General features: G+C 47.1%; 2 protein-coding genes across 3 annotated transcripts in view; one reads left to right on the top strand and one right to left on the bottom strand.

The window, feature by feature from the left end:
* Positions 1-11,998, bottom strand: part of EIF3B (eukaryotic translation initiation factor 3 subunit B) — a 31,391-nt gene extending 19,393 nt beyond the window's left edge. The window contains exons 1-2 of the mRNA XM_054041455.1: positions 11,466-11,998; positions 969-1,161 (exon numbers count right to left, since the gene is read on the bottom strand). Coding sequence (XP_053897430.1) covers positions 969-1,161; positions 11,466-11,952 — 680 coding nt within the window. The 5' untranslated portion in view covers positions 11,953-11,998. The remainder of the gene's footprint in view (positions 1-968; positions 1,162-11,465) is intronic.
* Positions 11,999-19,688: 7,690 nt separating this feature from the next.
* Positions 19,689-22,007, top strand: part of SNX8 (sorting nexin 8) — a 31,325-nt gene continuing 29,006 nt past the window's right edge. The window contains exon 1 of one of the 2 annotated variants that reach the window (XM_054041368.1): positions 19,689-19,714. In XM_054041368.1, the coding sequence (XP_053897343.1) occupies positions 19,708-19,714 (7 nt within the window). In that variant the 5' untranslated portion in view covers positions 19,689-19,707. Of the gene's footprint in view, positions 19,715-20,103; positions 20,177-22,007 lie in introns of those variants that run through there. The other variant, XM_054041366.1, reaches the window with a different exon arrangement.

Here is a 22,007-nt window from a genome sequence, read left to right as displayed (position 1 = left end):
GAAGGTGGGGCTGAAGGGTTCAGAGTGTGGGAGGGGGCTCAGGGCTAGGGCAGAAGGTTGGGGTGCAGGCTCTGGCTGGGGCCAAGGATGACAGGTTTGGGGTGCAGGCTGCCCCAGGGCCAGGGGAGAGGCACCTCTCCCTGGCCGTGGCCCTGCACACCCCCTACCTCTCTCCTTTCCAGTCCAGGCCCCTGTGGCTGCACAGCCCTTGATAGCCTGCTGTGTAGCCACACAGTTTAGAGGGAATTTAGCTTTCCACTTAAAAACAAAATTATAATCAAACTCCTCCTTTCCAAGTGGAGTCCAGTCTGTAACTTAGAAGAAGCCAGAATTCATGGAACAGTGGACATAGGACCTAATAATGTCCCACAGAAAATGATTTTCAAGGTACCTGGATTTGTTTTGTAAAGTTTATCCTGACTGAGCTGAAAACCCTCCAGCCCACAGCAATTATTCCAGCCCTACAACTCTAGAAAGCATATACTGAATATTTTGACAACAAATTACATTCTCTCATCTGCCATATTAGGTCTCCAAACCCCAAAGAGAAATATGCTACTCTCCAGCCACCTTAACAGTCTCATTGAGCTGAAATCTGGGATAGTGATAATCCCAGAGAAGAGAAAAAAATAGCAAGTAACTCAGTATTGCAAAACAACAACAAAAATACCACCACCCAAAGTCTGTAATTACCTTCTCCCAAGCCCAAGTTTTCATTACCCATTTGTTCAACATGACTACATCTATTTTCCTATACAGCTATAGTCTAGGTAACAATTAAGCCCTTCAGTGTCCTCAGGATCTTGTGTCTATATCACTGAGATAGCATGCCAAAGTGCCTCTATGGTCATCATCCTATTCTGTTATGTCAATCTCAGAATTTTAGCCCACAAATGTCTATTAGCATTCAAAGGATTAACCTGAACAATGTTTCAATCCCATTTACAGCAGGAGTTCTCATTACTCACCCCTTTGTCTTCCCGTCTGCTTCTGGGTAAAATTCATTGGTAATTTTCCCAAACTTGGAAAAGATTTTGTGAATAACATTCTTCAGTTTCTCAAGACGGTCTGGTCCAACTTGGGGAACATTATCCACTACAATTACTGAATCGATTCCATCTGCCTCCTGTGGCTGGTCTTTTAGCACATCACCAAGTAATTCTGCAAAGAGAAAGAGGGAAAAACTCAGCACCAATCTCTGGATTGAATGGGGAAGGGAGGAAAGAGATGAGAATTCAATAGCTAGTTACCTACACCCTTCTCAAACACCTTTAAAAAGTTCAGGAGTAACTGAAAGCTGTATGGAACACTGAGCTTGACTGAGTTTAGTAAAACGTTACCAAAATCCCCCCCCGCCCCACACCATTTTAACATAGGTGTAATCTACTAGGACATGCTCGCTATAGAGCACAATTTCCTGAAGATCACAGATGCTAGCTTGACATGACAGACCAAGTTCCATTGTTTCTCTGGGAAAGATCTCAACACTTCATATTTAAAGACATTGTCCTACAAGTCCCCCAAATTGCTCATGAATCAGAACACTACAAAAGTTACCCACAAACCCACACTGAACTAAATGCTGACATCAAGAAAGAAAGAATTTTGACATCGCCTTTCCTCCCACATCAAAAAAGTCTTAGCATGATTCTCCATTGGAAGTCCCGTATGTTGTAGCATCACTGTAATTATGGTTGGGAAGTCATGCTCATTCTAAGCCTTTAATTAGAACTTTGGAGATGATGCATGGGGGGGGGAGGAGCACGTATGTCCCCTCCCCCCCAGATTTCTGCCAAGGAGGGTTCACACCAGAAGGAGACCAGCAGCAGCCTTTCAGCACTGTGCTGGCAGGAAGGGATGGGAGCTGCTTCCAGCCAGGGTGGGGCCAGGGATGAGGGGTTTGCGGTGCAGGAGGGGGCTCTGGGTTTGGGGAGGTAGGGGCACTGGCTTACCTCGGGTGGCTCCCCTTCAGCAGCGCACCGGGACTAAGGCAGGCTGCCTGCCTGCCCTGACACCGTCCACGCTGCGCCCCAAAAGCGTCCAGCAGGTCCAGTACCTAGATGGGGGAAGGAGGCGCCACATGCTGCTCTTGCCCACTGGCACCACCACCCCAGCTTCCATTGGCCGAAGTGTGGAACCGATGCTTGGGGCAGGGCCAGTGTGCGTATCCCCGCGGCCCCCCTGCTCAGGAGCCGTACCTGCTGGTCACTTCCGGGATGCAGCCTGGTGCCAGGACAGGTAGGGACTAGCCTGCCTTAGCACCACCAACCGGACTTTTAACGTCCTGGTCTGTGGTGCTGCCAGGGTCCCTTTTCGACCAGGTGTTCCAGTCAAAAAGCAGATCCCTGGTCACCCTATATGGAAGTGAGGAAAATTTGTTAAACCATTTTAAGCATGTAGCAACTAAATGTGTCTTCTCAACCCTCTTGACATTCTGACAGGTCATCCGTATCCTGTAAACCCTCCTAGCCCCTCTCCTACAACACCCTTTAAATTGCCTGAGAAAAAGCTTAGCTGGTAGGATGGTACAGTGAGCCTGTGCTTCAAGTTTCTAGTTGGAAGAGGAAGTTAAAAGCAAAATAGTCTTACTCTAATATTATGGTTGAGGTTTTACATATACAGAACTCAGGAAATTCAGAGGTATAGTTCCTACAGAATGGACACTACAAATTTAGTTCTCACTAGGGAGACAGTGGTAGTTCAAGCTATAACTGAACTTCTATTCTAATCCTCCATTTTCACACACATATATTAAGGCATAAACATTATGTGCAACGTATCCAAGGTACAATTGCTCTGGGAACAATAACTTTCACATGCACATAAGTCCCAGAGCCTCAACAACAATGCTGCATTCATGTAGTTTTTCCATTTCATATAATGAAAGTCGGATTTCTGGGTATCTAATTCTAGGACTGTCTAGTAACAGCCCCCCAAGATGAGAAACTGACAGACTCCAAACTAATCCCCAACAACAGTACTAAGACATGCACTGACATCAGATCCATTAATCAAAATGACATCACCCGGACATGTATAGAAACAAGGACTAAGTGCCAACTTTATATCTGCTTTACCTAGCAAAGCCCAAGATTTATAAACAGTGCATCCCATTACCTCGTTATACTATAAGACAGAAAAATATCTACTTCAGTTTTACCAAGGGTTTAGTTATGCTATCTATCTGACTGCGTGGAACAAAGTCTATTGATGAAAAGGCTAAATAGGGGCAGGAAAAGGAGATCTGGAAACAGCAGAGCAGAAATAATTCTGACAATCCTGGTTCCTTCACATACTCAAATGATTATCTGAATTCAATCAATTTATGCCTGTAATTTCCAAAAAAGATGAATCATTGCAAAAAAAAAAAAAAAACAAATCTAAAAATTTTAGCTCATACAGAAAAAAGAGATAGGTGTCATTTCACTTTTGAAATGACATTTAATGATGCAGTCTGGAGAATCAGACTGTGTAGACAGCATTCAGAGATCAGGAAGATTTAATAAGCACCATGAAAACATTTAAATACCAGAAAACATTTCAAGGTGTTGGTAGTGCTTAGAGCTTTAACCACCAGCTTTTGCCAGTTGTCTAGTAACTGACGTGATCAGAATTTTTGAATTATTTACCCAGAGGCTGAAACAGGGAAAGAAAAAAAAAAAGGACAGTGTTGGGAAATATCTGGCATTGATAAATGCTTACACAATTTCAACCAATCAGAAAACAGAAAATTAGGCCGTGTGTTATTTTTAATTTAGTGAATATACAATTAAGTTGTCTGTTAAGCCTGCTATAGTTTGTTCCAAACTGTTCAGGTTTATGCATAACATTACCAAGATTACACAGGACTGACAGTTACTATACAGTTTTTGGCAAACTGTGTTAGCACCACAGTATTATAATGAAGGGTAGATAAATGCAAGTTATTATTTTGCTTCTTTATGATGCAAGAAGTCTATAAACTCAGATTCCAAGGCCAAAAGGGACCATTGTGATCATCTAGTCTTACCTCCTGCATAATACAGGACACAGAACTACCCCAAAATAATTCCTAAAGCATATCTTTTTGAAAAACATCCAATCTGTATTCAAAATTCACCAGTGATGGAGAATCCACCATGACCCTTGGTAAATTGTTCCAATGGTAAAGTACCCTCCCTGTCAAAAATGTACACACGGTATTCAGTCTGAATTTGTCTAGCTTCAATTTACTGCCACTGGATATTATATCTTTCTTTCTCTGTTAGATTGAAGAGCCCATTATTAAATATTTGTTCCACATATAGATACTTATAGACCAGCCAAATAACCCCTTAACCTTCCCTTTGTTAAATTAGACTCAAAGAGCTCAATCTATCACTAAAAGGCATATTTTCTTATTCATTAATCATTTTCGTGGCTTTTCTCAGAACCCTTACCAATTTATCAATATCCTTCTTGAATTGTGGGCACCTGAACCAGACAGTATTCCTGCAGCAATCACACCAGTGCCAAATACAGTGATAAAATAACCTCTCTAGTCCTACTTGACATTCCTGTTTATCCATTCCAGGATCACATTAACTCTTTTTGACCACAGTGCAGTCCTGGGGGAATTCTGCACCACTGTGCGTGCGCAGAATTCATGTCCCTCAGCAGAATTTACTTCCCCACAGAACATGAAGGGGAAGCAAAGGAAAGCCACACAGGGTCAGGGGCAGGACCAGTGATGCCCATGCGCATAGTTTTTTGCGGGGGGAAAATTGCCCCCCAAATAAAGGCAAGGCATGTGTGTGTGGGGGGAGGGTGATCATATGGGGTCATGTGCCACTGCTTCCGCCATTTCTGTGAGCGCAGAGCTGCCCAGCTGAAGGAGTGTGCGGCTCAGCTCTGCTAACTCTGCAGCTGGATGCCACCTCCTGGGTCCTAGTGCCGGTCATGCTCCCTTTCTGTGTGTTGGGAGCCATCCTGTTATCTGTACAAAAGTGAGGGCCTGCAGTGGGGCAGGGCAAGGAGGGGCAGGGGAAAATGAGGGAAGGAGGATGGGATGTGGAAGGGAAAGGGATGTGGGAGCCCAGCATGTGGCGTTCTCTTTGCAGTAGCTGCTGGGGATCCCCAGTAAAGCAGCCCCATCAGACCCCCACCCCTCTGCACCTGGACCACCCCGATTAACCCCCCGCATCTGGACTCCCACCCTACTGAGTCCTAAGCAACTACATCTGGATCCCCACTCCCCCAGCACCTGGACCCCTCCTCCTATGCCTAGACCCCCGCCCCCTATGAGCCCCAACCACCTGCACCCAGAACTCCCCCTAATGAGTGTGCCTGGATCCTCTACTGAACTGCCTTCACCCCATCCCACACCTGGATCCCCCCCAACATTAGGGTCCTGCTGGGCAGAGCCTGCCTGACCGCACCTGGAATGGAGGGGCAGGCTCATCCCTTGTGCTACGTTAGGGTCAGGTGCAGCAGGGTGGTCTCCCACCTCCATGCAGCCAGTGGCCTGTGCTCCCCCACTGCCATGCAGGAGCCTCCACATTTATATATTGACAAAATGTGTAGAATTTTAAAATATCATGCACAGAAATTTTATTTCGTTGGCACAGAATTCCCTCAGGAGTAACAGTGTCACATTGGGAGCTCATGTTCAGTTGATTATGCCCCACGGCCCTCAAATCCTTCTCAGTCATTTCTTCACAGGACAGAGTCCCCCATCCTGTAAGTATGGCCTATATTCTTTGCTCCTAGCTGTATACCATTTACATTTAGCTGTATTAAAATGCACATTATTTGCTTGTGCCCAGTCTATCAAGTGATCCAGATGTCACCAGATTCAGAGCACTGTCTTCACTATTTACCACTCCCCAATTTGTGTGTCTTCTGCACACTTCATCACAGATGATTTTGTGTTTTCTTCCACATCGTTGATAAAAATGTAAATAGCATAAGGCCAAAAACTGATCCCTGTGGGACCCTGCTGGAAAAAACAAACAAACACCCACTTGATGATGATTCCCCATTTATAAAAAACACTGAGATCTATCAGTCAGTTTTTAATCCATTTAATGTGCGCCATGGTAATTTTATATCATTCTAGTTTTTGTTTTGTTTGGTTGCTTTTTTTTTTTTTTTTTTAAATCAAAATGTCATGTGGTAACAAAAACATAAGATCAACCATACTGGGTCATACAAGTAGTCCATTCAGCCCAGTATCCTGTCTTCCAACAGTGGCCAATGCCAGGTGCTTTAGAGGGAGTGAACAAAACAGGTAATAATAAAGTGATCAATCCCCTCTTGCCCATTCCCAACTTCTGGCAAAGAGAAGCTAGGGACACTTCGGAGCATGGTTTTTCATCCCTGTCCATCCTGGCCAACAGCCATTGATAGACCTATCCTCCATGAACTTATCTAGTTCTTTTTTGAACAAGTCAACCACCACTAATTTTGGATAAAGAATGCATTTGTTAAAAGATTAGACACATGTCCCCTTCAATTCAGGTCACAAAACAACCCTGACACCCTGCAGAGGTCCTCCAGTGGTACCTGGGGAGATTAGACAACATTAAAATAGGTAACCTTAATTTTTTTTTAAAAAACGATCTACTATCCGAGTAACTACTAGGATAAGTGAGGAAAGGTTAGAGAGCAATCCCACCTCCCCTTTTCCATTTTGTTGTCTTTGCACACTTGACAGCAGTATGCATAGTCTATGTCACTGTTTCTGCTGCATAGTCAGTTTCTCCTGTTTGTGTTGGGATTTTAAAAACAGAGGAAAGAAACATTCAAAATACACACAACTGTAAAACCATACATTGCCAGGAGGAATCACAGCATAGGTGAACTACATTAAAACTATTTCTAAATAACTGTTGAAACCAACTACAGTCAAGTTGATAGTACCTATTTAAAAATGACAGATCATACATTTAATAAATTTCAGGATCTCTCAAATATGCGTACTACCCATATTGCTATACATGTCAGAAACCTAAGACCCTGCTACAGGCAGACTTGGAAACGCTAGAGGCATTCTATATGGGCTGTCAGTACCGAATCGTGAGTAAAAAAATATGGTTTGACTTTGTGCAAGATGTCACAATCTCAAAGACCTAGCCTCCCTTCACTCATCATATCCAAAAGTGGCATTGCATGCTTTTCAGCCATGTCACCAAGATGAACAAAAGCATCCCAGGACACTGTGCGCTCTCCAATTTCCACTGACATGATAAGGGGTGCACCTACTGACCCTACCTGGCATTGCCTGTGGTGCCACCCCAGAGACACAACAGTCCTTAGTAGACCGTGCATTGTATCAACTAGCGTGACCATGGGCAATGGCATCACACTCGGCATTGTGTAGCGAATTTCTCAGAGCTTAATCCTACGACTCAATGAATTTCTGGGGCAGCATGTAAGAGAACATATTAGCGTTGTGAACACTGACAAGAAGAGAAACAGTACTTCACAAGTCTCTTGTCAAGTCACTACATGGTAGGCCCTTAGGATCTTTAAATTTAGCTTGATCTTTTCCCAGTAAGTTATTTATGTGGTCTTATTCTGCCCACAGCTGACACAGAAGCATGTTTAGCAGTTAATTCCTCCTCACACAGAGGTCTGGGGCAGCGACCATCTTTTTGTTGTGTTTGTGCAATGCATAGGACAGTGGAATCTTGGTCCATGACTAGGGCTCCTAAACACCACCATCACCAGTCTGAATCCTACTTGCTTTTAAGGTAACATTTACATTTAGAAAGTGGTCTACTGTATTGCTGACAATGGCGATCAGCAACAGGTCCCCTACGATGGGCCAGTTGCCAAAACTGATTTAACTGCTATTGAGTGAAATCAAGATCCTCCTCCACGGATTCTCAAATCACATTTTCTGCAGTGGTGTTGAAAATAGGTTCACCTAGTTTACATTACCTCTTAGTGCAGGACAAACTGATGCAGATGACTACTGTCAGAAAAATTAATTTTCTAGTGCATCCAGGGCTCTCAGGATGAACATCCAGAGTTTGCAATACCATTCTCCTAGTAGCCAAGACAGCAAAATATATGAAAGACATGGAAGTGTAATCACTCTTGTCTGGGTTTCAGGTGCTGGTAGTTTAGTTTGTATATGCAATAGACACTTCAGGCCCCAGAGTGAAAGAAGGAATTTTGAAATCTCTGCAGGGAAATGACAGCTAACCAGAGAGGATGAATTTTAATCAATCACCAATGTGTTATTTACAGTATTTTTCCTTACCTTAGCAAGAATTATATATATATAAAAAAACAGAAATGGAAGCATTTCCCAACAAGAGAAACTCCACTGAGAAGAAATGTAAGACAGGTTTATGATCAGACAGAACCACTGATTGTATAAGGAAATCTCAGTGTTAGGATTTCTGAACGTCTTAAAGTCTTTTGCATAATCAAGTTCCTAAACATCTAGACAGACTGAGTAATACATATTTAAACTTGTTTTCGGTAGATTTTCCCTGCTGTACTATATACACATAAACACAGCTTTATCTGGATTGAATTAGGGTTGTACTGCAGGAAAGACCTACCAGACCAGGTTCCTTGGCCTGCTCCTCTCATGCGGCTCCTAGCTAGCACTAGCTCATAGGGCACAGAGCTAGTATAGCCGGCATGTATACTCCACCCTACAGTGCAGACAATCATGTCAGGCAGGGAGGGGTGCTGTGCTGTGCTCCTGGAATCTTCAAATGGCAGATGTTCCCTTGGGCACCATTACCAGATGATCTAAACTAGGGAGGGCATGCAGACATTAGGAAGCCATAACTGACTCCCTGATGTACCCCCACCCCCGAGATACCTGACATAGCAGAGGATTTGGTCCACTGCAAAGTAAAAGGAATTAACTTACCAGCACAGTCACAATAAGTGAAGAGACAGTGGATCAGAGTGGAGAGGGTGGGGACTAAAGATATTACAGAAAAAAGGCTGAAGTTTCCAATGGCTTTCCACAAGCACAAGATTATTCTTAGTTCAATGACTGAGATGGACATATTACTTCCTTTTTCCTTCAAAAATAGATCATCAAGAGAAAGGGAGAACAGTTCAAGAAGCAGTGAGCAAAGATGCTAGCGCGCCAACCAGCATGAATTAGATTAAAATCCTGTAACCAGGTTACTTATATGACATTACCTAAACACCAAAAAGAGTTTAACCCTTAATAATGAAGTGGGAAGGGAGAGCCTACCCGGTTCTGGAATGGAATGAAGATAAAAATTAACACAGTCATTCCAAACTCAGCACAGGGTATGTATACTCCACAATTTAAAAACTCACAGCAGTTGACTGAGGCTCACAGGCCTTGGGCTAAGGGGCTATTTAACCACCTTGCAGGATCCTAGAACCCAGGCTCCAGCAGGAATGTCTACATCCCAATTAAGCAGCCCCTTATCCAGCAGGACCAGCCAAGGATGTTTAATTGCAGTGTAGACATACCTAAAGGGCATCTCCCAAGATGGGGTTGAAAACAAAAACAAAAAATCTAACCAAGCAGTTTTCACTGTCTGCTTTAACTACTGCACAAGTTTAGAAAAACCAAAACAAAACATACAAATAAGTTTTAGTCTAAAGCAATTTTTGTACAGTTTTAGAGTTTAACTGTTCTAATGTAGTAAAAACAACAAGGAGTCTGGTGGCACCTAATGTAGTAAAGTAACATCTCACTGCCCTGCAATATACAAACCCTACATGTATAATTTACTAGTGGAAATAACTGATTTTCTTATTTAATTTATATGCAGATCAGACACTGAACTTAGTAAATATAGGCTCTCATAATATCTGTGTTTCAGTATAGTAAATACAGGTACAGCACAACATTGTTTACAAGATTCCACTGTGTGCAAGTTTAGCTATTTACCAAGGTCTCACTATAGCAAAGAAATATTTTTTTAGTAGTTTCTCCATCCTGCCCCCAAACACAACAAATTATATGCATCTCTAGATAATTACACAGGATAGCATTCAACTATATTTTCCACATAGCTTGGATTCACTAGTACACCTCTACCCCAATATAACACAACCCAATATAACATGAATTTGGATACAATGCGGTAAAGTTGTGCTCCAGGGGACTGGGGCTGTGCACTCGGGCTGATCAAAGCAAGTTCGATATAACACGGTTTCACCTATAACATGGTAAGATTTTTTTGGCTCCTGGGGACAGCGTTATATCAGGGTAGAGGTGTACTAAATAAATTGCTCTTCAGCTATTGCATTCTGAAGATCACATAAGAGCAACCCTATCCACTCACTGATGCAATTACCCCTCCCCAGCCTTCTCAAAACTTTTCACTCCGTAGACTTTGAGGAGGGGTCCACCAATCACTGGTGTTTGACAGGCTAGTCTGAAAATTCCTGTGCTAGAAAATCCAAAATAACTAAAGGATGAGATCTGGGAATGATCAAGTGAATTACTTCATTGTCCTGGGCTGGCAAATATGCAGATACTTATAAATGTTAGTGGGTTTAAGAAGAAAAGGCAATTAGGTTTACCAAGTATTTTATGGTACATTGATATGAAAGGTACTTAATAGGTTTGGTTTAATAGGTTTTATATGATAATAAAAACACTTCTCTTAACATACTTCTTGTTTAAGTGTACTCGAAATACAGCAGTACTAATATATTGTACTAATATAGAAGAGGATCTCTACTGCTCACACATGCACAGAAGCCATCTGCTAACATTGTGAGCCCTTCATGATAGAGACTCTATCCCCACTGTGCATTTGTATGTATAACGAAGTGAGGACCCTACCCTGAAGGGGATTCTGAAAATGCTGCTGTAACAGAAACAACACATACTAACAGCGTGGCTGGCATGTGCTGGATGTAAGAGACGCCTGCTCTGGGACCCCGGCTGCGAAAGCCAAGTAACACTACACACCGCGCAGCAGATCATGGGGGCTTGTGATAGCATCAGCTCGAGCTGTACTCCCCCCCCCACCCCCGGTGCAATCGGACCAGCTGGCACGGGGGGAACCTGGGGTCTTGAGGACACGAGCCTCCCCCGCACCCCCAGCGGCTCACCAGCTAGTCAGCAAGGGGACTGGTCCCTATAGAGCCGCTTCAGTGGTGCCCCAGCTTTGCTCTTCTCAGCCCAGGGAGCGCTCGGCGAGCCGGGCCTAGAGATTCCCGTCAGGCCGCCCACGAGCGAGAGCTCCGGCAGGACCCGGGCGCTCGCCTCCCTCACGGCACGGGACTCCAGGGACCAACGCAGCACGGCCTAGCTCGCGGACTCTACGCCCCCGCACCGAGGCCCAGGCAGGCACCCAAGGCCCCGGTCTCGGAAGGCTCCGCAGCCCCGTGGGCCCTGCAGCTCGCCCCTTCCCGCCGGTCCAGTTCTGCGCCGCTCCGGCTGCCTCTGGAGGCCCACCCCCAGACCCGCGCGCCTGGAGGCCCAGCCTGAGCAGGCCGAGGCCCCCGGCGGCCCAGCCACGCAGCCCCGGCCGCCGCACCTTCCTCGCTGATGTCGTCCACGAAGTCCTCGGGGTCGCTGAAGGAGATGTCGTCCTCGGGCTCCTCCGCGGGCTCGGCCTCCTCCCGCTCCTCGGCCTCCGCCTTCTCCTGCGGGGTCTGCTGGCCCGGCGGCTCCTCCTGGCTGACGACGGCCTCCTCAGCAGCGGGCGGCTCCTCCTGCGAGGTGGGCGATGGCGGCGTCTCCTGCGAAGTGGGCGATGGCGGCGCCGGCTGCTCCTCCTGGGAGTCGGGCGATGATGGCGGCGGCGAAGGCTCTTCCTCCCGCTGGGGGGGCCCGTCCGGCTGCTCGGGCTCGTCCCCGGACCCCTCGGCTCCGGCCGCCGCGGGCGCCTGGCTCTCCTCCGTCTCCTGCATGGGGAGGGGGTCGCTGCTGGGCCGGCCGCGCTCGGTCAGGCTCTCCGGGGAAAAGCAGGGGGGAGGGGAGTCTCCTACGGCTGGGCCATGTGCGCGAGACCCGGCGGGCATGGCGAAGCAGAACACACCAACTCCTAGTGTGTATGGGGGGGGGTGTAATTTTTCCACCCAGTACCTTCCTCTCGCCACACGCTCTATAATCTCCCGGCCCTCTTCTCCCTCCCGTTCCCGACAGCGCCGATCGCGACTTCAATCCCTACCGCCCATCAAAACCAATTCTCCCTTTTTTCATACACCAGTTTGGTTTAGTCCAACATGGCCGCCCTCGTCAGCGGCCCTAGGTGAGGCCTGACTGAACCATCTTGGAAGGTGGAAAGAGAGAGATACCAAATACCCCTCTCTGTATAGATTAAAAATAAAATGCACCCTGGGCATCAGATACCGCAGCATATTTAAAACGGGGGGGTAAAGTGAGAAAACGGTATAATAATAGGATAATATATCCCTGGTACTCCTACAAATGTTGTGTAATGGACTTGTCCAACGCGTGGACGCTACCAACGCCAATCGAAGGGAGGGTAATATGGGGCGGTACAAGGAGGAGACACAGAGCAAAAATTAGGAAGACTATTTGAACCCCCAGTAAGAAGGGGTCACGTTCAGGATGGTACGGTCCAACAAGGGCCGCCACATCAGCGCTCGCCCTCCTTCACGTGGTTGGAAAAGCACTTCCTAGGGAGGGTCCAGGCGCTGGGAACAGGGACGTGTGACCGCCATGACACTAGAGGCAAAGTATGAGCTTGAAGTGACCCTGGTGTACTAGGGTTATGATAACAACAACAACAAGGAGTCTGGTGGCACCTTAAAGACTAACAGATTTATTTGGGCATAAGCTTTCGTGAGTTAAAACCTCACTTCTTCAGATGCATCCAGACTCCTTGTTGTTTTTGTAGATACAGACTAACACGGCTACCCCCTGATACGTGACACCATGCAAGGCACTAGGGTAGGGTTACCATTCGTCCGGATTTACCCGGACATGTCCTCCTTTTTGTGCTAAAAATAGCGTCCGGGGGGAATTTGTAAAGCACTCACAATGTCCGGGATTTCCCCCCTCCCCCGGAGCGGCTGGGAGGGCTGCAGGAAAGTCCCGGGCTGGACTCCGGAGCAGCTGGAGAGGAGCTCCGCCCTGCATTCCAGCAAGTGTCTCAGCACAAAGTGCAGCCCTCCCCTTTTGCAACTGGGAGCGGTTACTGCCATGCAGCGTAGCAAAACGGGAGCGAGAGCACTTTGTGCTGATACAAGGACAGCTCTCCCCTGCAACCCGGTCCGGTCCAGGGACCGGGTTTTGTTGTGCAGGGCCAGGGACCGGGTTTTGTTGTGCTGGGGAGCGCAGCCACGTGTCCGGCTCACACAGAGCCCAACACCCTGTTCTGAGCAGCAGGGTAAGGGGGGCAGGAGAAGGGGCAGGGAGGTTCTGGAGGGGGCAGTCAAGAAACGGGGGGGGGCTTTTTGGGGGGAGTGGAGAAAGTTTTGGGCAGTCAGGGTACAGGTAGGGGGTAGGGTCCTGGTGGGCAGTTGGGGGGGGGGGTCTTAGGAGGGGGCAGTTAGGGGACAAGGAACAGGGAGTCTTAGGTAGGGGGTGGGGTTCTGGAGGGAAGTTAGGAGCAGGGGTCCCAGGAGGGGGCAGTCAGGGGACAAGGAGCGGGGGGGTAGGGGGCTGGGAGTTCTGGGGGGGAGCTGTCAGGGGGCAGGAGTGGGGAGAGGGATCGGAGCAGTCAGGGGACAGGGAGCAGAGGGGTTTAGATGGGTTGGGAGTTCTGGGGGGGGCTGTCAGGGGGCAGGAGTGCGGAGAGGGATCGGAGCAGTCAGGGGACAGGGAGCAGAGGGGTTTAGATGGGTTGGGAGTTCTGGGGGGGGGCTGTCAGGGGGTGGGGAGTGGTTGGATGGGGCGTGGGAGTCCCAGGGGTCTGTCTGGGGGTGGGGGTGTGGATAAAGGTTGGGGCAGTCAGGGGACAAGAGGCAGGGAGGCTTAGATAGTCCTGGGGGGCAGTTAGGGGCAGGGGTCCCAGGAGGGGGTAGTCAGGGGACAAGGAACGGGGGGAGGGTTGGGAGGTCAGGGGGGGCGGGAAGTGGGAGGGGCAGGGGCGGGGCTAGGGCGGGGCTTCTCCCGTCCTCTTTTTTGCTCGCTGAAATATGGTAACCCTACACTAGGGTTATGATGAAACTCTGCTTTCTGTCTGGGGTAGGGACCTTAAGAAAAGGGGTACGGAGTTGTTCACCTCCAGGCAGTCCTCGTCCTAATGCGAGGGTATGGGATACAGAGCAATGAAGCTTTAGGGCACCATCTGCAATCTAGCCACAGCCTAAATAAGGTATGGGATGTTGAACCATTCACCTGGGGCCCCGTGTGGAGTGAAGACCTAGATGGATGGCCCTGAGTACTGGGACATGGGGGGGAGTCACCGCCTCATCAGAAGCAATAGAAACGGGACACAACTGTTTTCTCTGTTACTGGTGCCTGGATAAGGAGTGGCTGAAGGTACCATTTGCTGATGCAATGAGAGAGAGTGGCTGCCTTAAAAGTATTTATTTAGAAGGACACCATCAGTTTGAAATCTAGTAATTTTGTAAATATTACAAAGTCATTACAGGTGATTACATCAGTTGCTCTGCCAATTTTTGTGATTTTATAATCAATCACATTTTCACCCTTTTAAAAATATTTCTGTCTCCCTTACCACCAGTAAGGACACTGTCTGATGAAATGACTATTCAGGAGAAACACTGAACGTAATTCTATGTAAAGTGCAGTCAAAGTCATAACAGAAAACTGGAAAACTAGAAAAAAAATATTTTTCTCTAAGCTCTTTCCGTGCTCTTTAAGTGTCATTTGTAACAATATTGGGTTTTAAATTTCAGTGCGTTGCCCCTTTAATTCCCACATTTCCTACAGAGGCGATCGGCAAATGATTTTCTGAGCAAGTCCACTTATTATTTATGGGTGCATTACCTGCCAAGAAGCCATGTAAATTCTGGTAGGAACTCTTCAGGCCTAAGGCCAAAGGAAAAAAATGTGAAGTACCATTTGAAGTTTGTGACACAGTATGATGTATTCAGAGTGGCATATATAAGGCAGGATGTGAACATGGGTCTTAGAATTGATTGTGGATATCTTCTCAATTTTAAAGTGACATTTAGGAGAAGAAACTTGAGGGGGAAAAGTCAGGAAATCCAGACTTGTTATTTTGCAAACTAGTCACAAGATGTCACTCTAACTCCTCTCAAATCTAGCTGACTTGGTATACAGTAACTCCTCATTTAATGTTGTAGTTATGTTCCTGAAAAATGCAACTTTAAGCGAAATGATGTTAAGCAAATCTGATTTCCCCATAAGAATTAATGTAAATGAGGGGGTTAGGTTCCAGGGAAATCTTTCTTTTTCACCAGTCAAAAGACTAAATATATATATTATCCATACACACACACAGTATAAGTTTTAAACAATACTGGTACACAATGATGATGATTGTGAAGCTTGGTTGAGGTGGAGGAGTCAGAGGGTGGGATATTTCCTTTACTGCTGAATTATGAACTAGCAATTGGCTGAGCCCTCAAGGGTTAACTCTCTCACTACAAGGCAGCAGGAATGGAGGGAGGGAGTATGTGTGTGTGTGAGAGAGAGATGCACATTTCCCCTTTAAGTACACTGCCTTGTTAATTAGATCAGCTTGCTAAGACCAGCTGCTGCAAGCTCCCTCTGTCCTGAGCCCTGGTGTGTCCCCCCTGCTCTATGGAAGATGGGGTAAGCAAGGTGCAGGGGGGAGGGAGACACCCTGACATTAGTCCCCCCTCTTCTTTCCCTCCAAGGGCAGAGGGCAGGAGCAGCACATGGTAGTGCGGGGAGGGACAGTTGCAATTGCTAGCCTTCTGGGTGGCTGCGGCACAGGGAACTTAAGGGAGCCGGGAGCTGATAGGGGGAGCTGCTGGTCCACCCTGGTTCCAAGCTCCCACTAGCTAGCTGCAATGGGCTGCTCTTCCTGCAAGCAGTAGACAAAGCAGGTGACTGCCAAACAACGTTAGAAGGGAGCATTGCACAACTTTAAATGAGCATGTTTCCTAATTGATCAGCAACGAAACAATGTTAAACGTTAACAATTTTAAGTGAGGAGTTACATATTCTTCCCTGGGCCCCAATCCTCAAAGGTATTTAGGCATCTAAATAACTTTGAGGATCTAGGCCCTGAAGCTCTTAAAGAAGGAAATTTAGAATGGGCTATTATTGGATCCCTCATTGCATAAAAATAGATTTTTTTTTCAGTTAAATTATTGTTGATTTGCATATCAGGATCTTGACTTTAGTTTGCAGCAACATTAAGTGAAGGTGCTGGGGATGGAGCCGAGCTACCTTCAAACTAACCATTCTTCCTTTTGTTACCACTCAGATTAAACACATGACCTTTTCCCCCTCTCTTTGCCTCTGCAGTCCCTTCATTTGCAATAACTTTCAGCTTCTCTTCTTTTTTTATTTCTTTCCATTTCTATTGAAACTGCTCTGCTGCCCATATGCCAGCTGTTTTTCACTGCTTTTTCAATGTGTCTCTTTCCATCCTTAATCAGCAGTTTCAGGATTGGGTGGGTGTGACAGAATGTACCTCTGTGTCCACACGATACACACTTGTAATAATCTTTGTATAAAGTATGCCTTGCAAGGTATCATCTGAAAATTCATAATTTGCTGGTCCGTATTGTCCTGATAAAATGTGTGTGGTAACATTGTATGTGACGTTATAAGATTTCCCTGTATAGTGTTATTAACATGTTCCAAACCTGGCAAACGGGTCTGTCTCAAACAAAGGAATTTGTGCTCTGCTTAATTTGCACTTAAGTAGCAAACAGCATCATCAGGCAGGAAGGGTAGACAAAGAAACCTCAAACAGGTGAGGAAAAGCGGCAGGGAACATCCTTCTCCATAGACTGTCTGTGTCTTGAATCTCAGCCGGAAATGTTTTCCAAGAGGGGGACTGACACTATAAAAAGAAGGAACAAACACTCCAATGTGCCCTCCCTCCCTCTCTCTTTCGGTCCATTGATTCACTGCACCAGAACAGATAAAGAAAGCAGCCACTGAACTGCAGAAGGGGTCCTGAGATAAGAAGTTTAGTTCATAAGACTGTTGAGAACATGTGGTGAGAAAACTTTGCTTTGAAATTAACATAGTTTGTTAAGTTGGGCACCAGTTGCATTTTATCTTTATTTTTTTAACCATTTCTGACTTTTAGTTCTCATTACTCATAGTCCCTTAAAGCCTATCTCTTTGTACTTAATAAACTTGTTTTATCTAATGCAGTGTGTTTAAACTGAAGTGTTTGGGAAATTCTGTTTGGAGCGTCAAGTATGTGTATATTATTTCTATTAAAGCAATATCAGAAATATATACTTGAATTGTCCAGGAGAGGGCTGGGCAGTACAGGACATACATTTCTTGGGGAGGGAGGGGGAAATCTAAGAGTGAATTGGGGTCACCCTGCAGTATAACTGAGGTTGGTAAGAGCCAAGGTATGGTTGGCTAGCTGCAGCACACACAGACACATAGCTGGGAGTAATTTGCCTGCTGGAAGCTGTTTATAAGCAGTCCAGACTGGACTAAAGCAGCAAAGCATTGTAAAGGGTACCCCAGGTTAGAGAGCAGGGATGACACAGCTACTCATTAGTCTGGATTGTACACTGGTATGTCACAGTGGGGGAGTTTCTAATGCCCACGGTTTTAAGTACTGACAGTTGGGGCTGATCCTGTAAACTCTCCACATACAGGAAAATGTAGGTAAATACCCACTATGTTTGTAGCATTGAGCTCATTGGCCCCTGCCATCTCCATGGTGCAAATGACCCAAATGTTTTTTCCCCTCGCTCTAGTATTTTATTATTATTTATATTACACTAATGCCTAGCGGTGTCCTATGCACTAGTCCATGTTGCCTCTTATTGCGTTTATCGTAAAAATGAAGGGTTAGTGGCTTATGCTAAAGAAGACCTTTTAAACCCTATTCAGATACCATTTCTGCAGTTGGATTATGTTTTTTCACAATATTTTTCTGCGTGACTCCACCTATCGTGTGCAAACGCAATTCTAAATGCAGAATGTCATATTTGTATTGGGGCATAATAATAGTTGACGAAGATAAATACAATCCAAGACTGATGGCTAAATTATTCTGCTGTACATTTTGTTTACAAATTATACTGTATATCTACACAGAAAAGAGCATGGGGCCTGGTTTTTAGAAGTGCTGAACATTCACAACTCCCTATTCCCTTCCTGTCTACAAAAAGTACAAATGGCCTAGCAGCTCAGATATCCTCATCCCATTCCTATCACCCTGTACAGAAAAGAGCTGATCAGCTTCAAGATATCCTACTGGTTTGTTAAGAAGATGGAGTATCTGTGCTGTATTCATTTAATTTAATAGTCAGTTTTACTCCGCTTCCTATTTTATTGGGGGAGCACAGCATAAGAAGTGCTAGGCCGAAAAGGAGAATCTTTGGGTCATTCACATCTTTTGGGTGGGGAAGCAGCATGGGAGAATTCAAGGGAGAGTAGCATGCTCATGATTACCGAGGTCTACTAGTCTCCCTTTGTAAAGTACCTTTCTGTGTCTCAGTTTCCCTGTGTAATAATGGGGATACTAATTACCTATCTTGCAGGAGTAAAATTAAGATTAATTAGTGAATGTATGTACAGTGGTTTGTAAATTAAAAGTGAAAAGAATTACTGTACTGTAGGTCGGTAGCATTGTAATGAGAAGATTCAGAATTCATAAATGTTAAATTTTACATTCCCTCTGCTTTCTTGGATGTGTTTTCAAAAAGACCATTATGCAATATGTCTTATTTATTTATACTAGAATCAACCATATAGTTCCAGATTGAGAGAGAGCTATTGGTAAAATAAAATGGAGTTATGCATGTCTGAAATCTTCATCTGATGTACCTTTAGAAAATACATCTGTATGACAAGTTTTCTCATGTTTGTATGCTTTATGATGCATAAAGCATACAAACATTAGTCTCTACTGTATTTGTATCTCATGCCTCTGTTAGAATGAAAACTATAACTATTGATACAATATTTTTCCAATCCTTTGGAAAAGACGTTAGATACTTATTTCAGTTGTTTATAGTGGTGTTGCATAGAAGTTGACATGCATCATAGGTTTATAGTGACTAGAAAACAAAACATTTTATTGAAAATATTGAATTTTAGGGACATTGGGGAACTTTCTAATTATGTGATCAGATAGCAACAAAACTTCCATGCCATTAACAAAAATTTAGACTCTGCAACAACAACAAAAACCAAAAGTTTTCCTGCAGTCTCTCAAAGGGCAGGGCTATTGAGGTAAGAAATTTAGCCCCACTTTGACATCAATTACAGATACCGACAGTACTGAGGGGGCTGAACTTTTCAATTCATTATTGATACCAATTTATTTGGCTGCTTAATTTGTTTCTCATAGTATGTGTGGTGATATCTGCAAGGAAGTTTGTATCTCCAGTAGCCATTCTGGAGAGCAACCACTTTATAGTATCCCCTTCTGGTTTCCAGTACAGTGTTGGTTCTACCTTTAAGCAAAGGCTGGCTCTGTCAGGTAACTGCATCTTGGACTGGTCACTTACATAATGTTTTTTTTCTACATTTTATGATGTCTTAATTATTTATTATGAATCAATATTAAAATTTCAGTGCTTTTACAGTACTCCAAGAACCTCAGTCAGCAGGCAGAGATTACCACCTGTTCTAATATTTTTGAATTTAACAGGGTTGACTGTGAGAAAGCTGATGGGTCCCAAAATTATCTTGAAGCCATGAAACGTAAGTATGTGTTTTAAGCGCTTTGCTAAATCAGGGCCATTGTCACGAAGTGGTGTTGTGATCGGATGGCATTTAGAGGGAATACAGTGCTGTCTGGATGTGATGTACTCCTGTCAGAACATCACAATGTTGTGTTGTGGCAGGACCACGCAGCATAATGGTATTGTCTCAGAACGCTGTGGTATGGGTGTCCCCATCTATGCCCCCTCCCTGCCTGGGGACCCCCCCATCCCCCGGACTGTGCCCCTTCACTTCTCAGCCTACAAGGCCCAGCAGCCCCGGACGCCTCCCCTCAGCCCGACCCAGGGCAGGCGGAGTCGGACTCTCCAGCCCCCGCTCCGCCCCCTCAGACAGGCGGGCGCGGAGGAGGAAGGGGAGGGAGGCCGCTGGGATCCCGGGCTCACATGACCGCTGGCGAGATGGACGGGGAGGTGCCCGCAGGCTCGGGGGGAGCCGGCACAGGTACGGAACAGGGGGACCTGTGAGGGCTGCTTCGCCCCGGGAGCCGGGGCTGTCTCTTTTCCCCCGCCACCGCCACCCACGGGAGCTGGTTGCACGAGGAGGGGGTGTCAGGGTCTGACTCTCTTCCCCCCTAGACCCACGGGAGCTGGGCGCAGGAGGAGGGGGTGTCAGGGTCTGTCTCTCTTCCCCCCTAGACCCACGGGAGCTGGGCGCAGGAGGAGGGGGTGTCAGGGTCTGTCTCTCTTCCCCCCTAGACCCACGGGAGCTGGGCGCAGGAGGAGGGGGTGTCAGGGTCTGTCTCTCTTCCCCCCTAGACCCACGGGAGCTGGGCGCAGGAGGAGGGGGTGTCAGGGTCTGACTCTCTTCCCCCCCTAGACCCACGGGAGCTGGGCGCAGGAGGAGGGGGTGTTAGGGTCTGTCTCTCTTCCCCCCTAGACCCACGGGAGCTGGGCGCAGGAGGAGGGGGTGTCAGGGTCTGACTCTCTTCCCCCCTAGACCCACGGGAGCTGGGCGCAGGAGGAGGGGGTGTCAGGGTCTGTCTCTCTTCCCCCCTAGACCCACGGGAGCTGGGCGCAGGAGGAGGGGGTGTCAGGGTCTGTCTCTCTTCCCCCCTAGACCCACGGGAGCTGGGCGCAGGAGGAGGGGGTGTCAGGGTCTGACTCTCTTCCCCCCTAGACCCACGGGAGCTGGGCGCAGGAGGAGGGGGTGTCAGGGTCTGTCTCTCTTCCCCCCTAGACCCACGGGAGCTGGGCGCAGGAGGAGGGGGTGTCAGGGTCTGTCTCTCTTCCCCCCTAGACCCACGGGAGCTGGGCGCAGGAGGAGGGGGTGTCAGGGTCTGTCTCTCTTCCCCCCTAGACCCACGGGAGCTGGGCGCAGGAGGAGGGGGAGTCAGGGTTTGTCTCTCTTCCCCCCTAGACCCACGGGAGCTGGGCGCAAGAGGAGGGGGAGTCAGGGTCTGTCTCTCTTCCCCCCTAGACCCACGGGAGCTGGGCGCAAGAGGAGGGGGAGTCAGGGTTTGTCTTCCCCACCACCACCCAAGGGAGCCAGACGCAGGAGGATAGCGTGTGTCAGGGCTGTCTCTGCCCCTCTCCCCCACCTAAGGGAGCCGGGCAGAGGAGGAGGGGGTGTCAGGGTCTGTCTTCCTCCCCGCCCACCTAAGGGAGCTGGGTGCAGGAGGAGGGGGTGTCGGGGTCTGTCTCTCCCCAGGGCCGGATTTCCAATTAGGCACAGTAGGCATGTGCCTAGGGGCGCCTTACCTCTCTAAAACTGTGTGCAAGACCAAGGTCAGCTGGGGGGACGATGCTGAAGATGTAAATCTGGCTCTGTCTCTTCCCCACCCCCACCCAAGGGAGCCGGATACAGGAGGAGGGGGTGTCAGGGCTGTCTCTTTCTCTCTCAGTTTAACTGGGGATGTCAGGGATGCCTTGCTTCTCTCGGCCTCCCCAAATGAGTTAGGCAGGGGAGGGTGTTTGTCAGGGCTGCCTTCTCCCCTGCCCTCACCCCTGAAAAAATGCTGAGGAGGAGGCATGTAAGAGCTGCCTCCCCCTCAGGAGAGCTGGGTCGGGGCCATGTGGTGGTGTGTACCAGGGCTGCCCCATTCCACCCATTTCCAAAGAAAACTAGACTCAGTGTTGGTCTGCAGAGATGCCTCTGCCAGTCCCATTCCCCAGGGACTTGGGCTGAGGGATATTGATGGGCCCTCCCCATATCTTGGCGATGACCAAGCCACAAAGAGACAAACTGACTTGCCCAGTGACTCTGTGGATCATGGGCTCTATTAGTACCTGGTTTACTGGACTAGTCTTTCCAAGGTTTTGACCTTCGGCATGAG

This window comes from Malaclemys terrapin, chromosome 10 (assembly GCF_027887155.1).
Source record: "Malaclemys terrapin pileata isolate rMalTer1 chromosome 10, rMalTer1.hap1, whole genome shotgun sequence".
Classification (NCBI taxonomy): Eukaryota; Metazoa; Chordata; order Testudines; family Emydidae; genus Malaclemys; species Malaclemys terrapin.
Note: the sequence above shows the minus strand (reverse complement) of the source record. Positions and strands in the feature narration are given on the sequence as shown.